We start from the raw sequence: 3,535 nt of genomic DNA, 5'->3' as shown, positions 1-3,535 counted from the left end.
TTTTCAGACATCTAAGCCTAGATGTCCAACGACCACCTTGTACTCATTATTCGTAGCTAAGCTAAGCATCTTTGACTATCCCCTTGATTGCCATAGCTGTCAGTGGTTCAGTGCCCTTAGGACTACTCCATCCTTGTCTCTGTTGGTGTGGCCCATGTGGGACTGCGCTCTGCTCCCAGCCCACTATGATAGACTGTTCCTGTCAACCTTCCAGGCTGTTTTGTGCTGGACATGTCTTTCACTCTGTAATTTTGTGGGTTTTGTAGTAGTAGAATTTGTTTATAGTCACTTTTGACAGGTATTTGAAGGGGTTTGGGGGAGAACTCAAGCAAGTCCCTGCTCTTAATCTGTGATCTTGGCTCCACCCCTTAGGGGAATACTTTTGAAGGAAAAATCCAACATATCATTTTTACACATATTGAGGGAATCTCTCTTGTGTTTCTGCAGAATTTGAGCTTTATGAAAACAAATGCCGTCTTCCTAACCTACAATGGTGAATTTAACCAACTTGACATCTCCATTTTCAAACTTCTACCTCATTGGCATCCCAGGACTCGAAGCAGCCCATGTCTGGGTCTCCATCCCTTTCTGCTGTCTCTATTCTATTGCTCTTTCAGGAAACAGCATGATCCTGTTTGTAATCATCACAGAGCAAAGCCTTCATGAGCCCATGTACTATTTCCTTTCTATGCTGTCAGTTACTGACTTGGGCTTGATTGTTTCCACAATGTCAACAACACTGGTTGTCCTTTGGTTTGATTTGAGAGAGATCAGCTTAGATGGCTGCATTGTCCAAATGTTCTTCCTACATGGGTTCACAGCCATAGAAACTGGTGTCTTGGTAGCCATGGCCTTTGATCGCTTTGTGGCTATCTGTGACCCACTAAGATACAGTACCATTCTCACCAATGCCAGAATCCTTCAGATTGTTCTGTTGATACTTACACGCATGATAGTATTGCTGGTACCTACACTTTTATTGGTAAAACGGCTAACATTCTGTAAAATGAATATGCTTTCCCATTCCTACTGTTACCATCCTGATGTGCTCAAATTAGCATGTTCAGATACCAAACCCAACAGCTTCTGGGGCTTAACTGGTCTCATCTTGACTTCAGGAATAGACATACCATGTATCATTATCTCCTACATCATGATTATACGTTCTGTCCTCAGTATTGCATCACCCAAAGAACAGTACAAGGCCTTCAGCACTTGTGTGTCCCATATTGGAGCGGTTTCCATCTTCTATATCCCTCTGATTTCCCTGTCCCTGGTGCACCGCTTTGGCCAGTCAGCACCTAAGGTTATACAAATAATGACAGCCAACATCTACTTAGTCCTTCCACCTGTGCTCAACCCCATCATCTACAGTCTGAAAACCACACAGCTTCGTGGGGCTTTGCTCAAATTATTCCTTGCAAAGGACCCTCCTATGACAGGCTGAGATTAGATGAGATAAAAATGACATATTTTAATAGATAAAATAGGTATGTGTTTATACATGTGGTTGAGGAATAAATTGCATTTCCCCAGATAATTGACTTTGGAGTGTGAACATACATTGAAGGGAACTATAACTCCGTTTTACACGTATGTATATTTATACTTGTGGCTCCTGTTGATAGCATCAGGGAGCTGCTGATGAGGAGAGCAAAATTTAAAGAATTAATGGATGTATCTTCAGACCTGGAGTGAGATAGAGAAGAGTCAAGCCAGTACCTGTATGGAGACCAGGAGCAACTAAAACTCACCATAGACATAACACAAATGTTAGGGTAATTATGAAGAGAAAGGCAAGGTATTTGTTGGGAGCTACATGGGATCTATTCTTGAAATGATATGTACATCAAACATATATTGTCCTGTAATCACAGTACCTGAAGGCTGATGTATTCTGCACAGCAATTTGTTGGCACCAATAACAGTGAGAGAAACTATATAAAGCTCCAAGCTATTTGATGAAAGGACAGACAGAAGGCCCCTTTTAATATTAAACTTAGAGTAGTTGCTGGAGATAAATATAAGAAGACTGTAAGCGGCTATGGAACATGTTGGTCAAAGAAGGCTGACGGGAGTGATTTGAGGGAATGTATGTGATGATACATCAATACACATGAAGCTGTATGAGAAAGGAGAAACCCCCCAAAGTACTCAAAACAAATATTGCCATTTTGGGAGGAATAAGCACAAAAGAAGCAGGAATGATAAGCAAAGAAAATTTTTAAGTGGTCTCTCAGAATCCCTGGAGAAAGAAAACATGAAACAGTAGTTGAAATGCTTGACTTTAGGTCAGGAAGGGCCAAATTTGAATCTTGCCTCAGACAGTTTCTAGCCATGTGCCACTGAGCAAGATAACACCTTTCTGAGTCTCAGTCTCCTGTTTTGTAAAATGAGGACAAATCAGATAATGCATATAGAGTACTTTGTCCTGAAACTGTTGTTATCACTGTTGTCATTACCACCACCACCACCACCATCATCATCATCTTTACCATTATCATACTAAGATCTGGGTCACTGAGATGGAAACAGAGGTTCATTCCAATTAGGCCATTTCTACTGAAAAGCTTAAACCAGATTTGAATCCAGATGTGAAGGTTGCTCCCCAGAGATCAAAACTTAAGACACCTCAGAGGCCATCTTTTTTACCCCCCTGATGTCAAATAAGGGAAAAGTGGGACCCAGTGAGATTAACTGATATACTTGATCAAGATCAAACAGTAGTAATTTTCAGAGGTGTCCTTGTAATGTAATGTAATGTAATGCCAAGGAAAGGCAACTTCCCAAGGTTCAAAATACCAGCATGGATGCTCTCCATTTTATTCAGTGACAAATTAAGAACAGAGAAGGTCAAAAACATGACATCATTCAAAATACAGCATTTACTAAGTGTGATTAAATAGATTAAATAATCTCCAAGTACTACCCCACCCCAGGACCTTCCATTCATTCAATCAATTACAAAGTCCCTGTTCTAAATACTACTCCACCCCTAGGCTGTACCTTCCTTTAGTCCACCACAAAGCCCCTCTTCTCAAATGGAGATTAGTTTCCAAACATAAGTAAAGTACATTCATTTGTTCAACCATAGAACACAAAAAGGTCAAAAGTTCCCCACCCCTGGATCACAATTGAATCTACCCCAGAGTTACATCAAGTTTAAGCACAGCACTTAATACCCAAATGGAGGTCTTTTCTTCATCTTGACACAGGCAAGTTCTCAGCAATCTTAGTTCCTGGGGAGACAAGGCTTAGCAAGGCCACAAGATACATTGCCAGTCCCTTCATTAATTCATCCTCTGTCTGTAGAACAGTCCTAGAACCCCTGAAAACATTAGCAAAACCCTCTCTCAGGATTTCTGTAAACATACAACAAGAAAATCCTTCTTCAGGGCTTCTGAACCAACAGAAAGGTTCCCAGACCCCTGCAACAACAGCACTGTCCTTCACCAGTGGACAGTATTCGCTCTGTCTGCAGGACAGTCTCCAGACCCCTGCAACAACAGCACTGCCCTTCACCAGTGGACAGTAT

At 41.3% G+C, this 3,535-nt stretch overlaps 1 protein-coding gene across 1 annotated transcript; it reads left to right on the top strand.

Moving 5' to 3' along the window:
* The first annotated feature begins 490 nt into the window (after positions 1 to 490).
* On the top strand, positions 491 to 1,447 carry LOC138177744 (olfactory receptor 51F1-like). The gene has a single exon (XM_069108952.1). The coding sequence runs from the start codon at positions 491 to 493 to the stop codon at positions 1,445 to 1,447; it is 957 nt and encodes a 318-aa protein (XP_068965053.1).
* The last annotated feature ends 2,088 nt before the right edge of the window (positions 1,448 to 3,535 follow it).

This window comes from Petaurus breviceps, unplaced genomic scaffold (genome assembly GCF_028583685.1).
Source record: "Petaurus breviceps papuanus isolate PSGF00001 unplaced genomic scaffold, PetGlider_PUasm1.0 90444, whole genome shotgun sequence".
In the NCBI taxonomy this organism is placed as follows: Eukaryota; Metazoa; Chordata; class Mammalia; order Diprotodontia; family Petauridae; genus Petaurus; species Petaurus breviceps.
This window is presented reverse-complemented; position numbering and strand designations above follow the sequence as displayed.

Bases quoted from the DNA above. Each gene is read 5' to 3' on its own strand.
- LOC138177744 (XM_069108952.1), top strand. From the start codon at position 491: ATGGTGAATTTAACCAACTTGACATCTCCATTTTCAAACTTCTACCTC.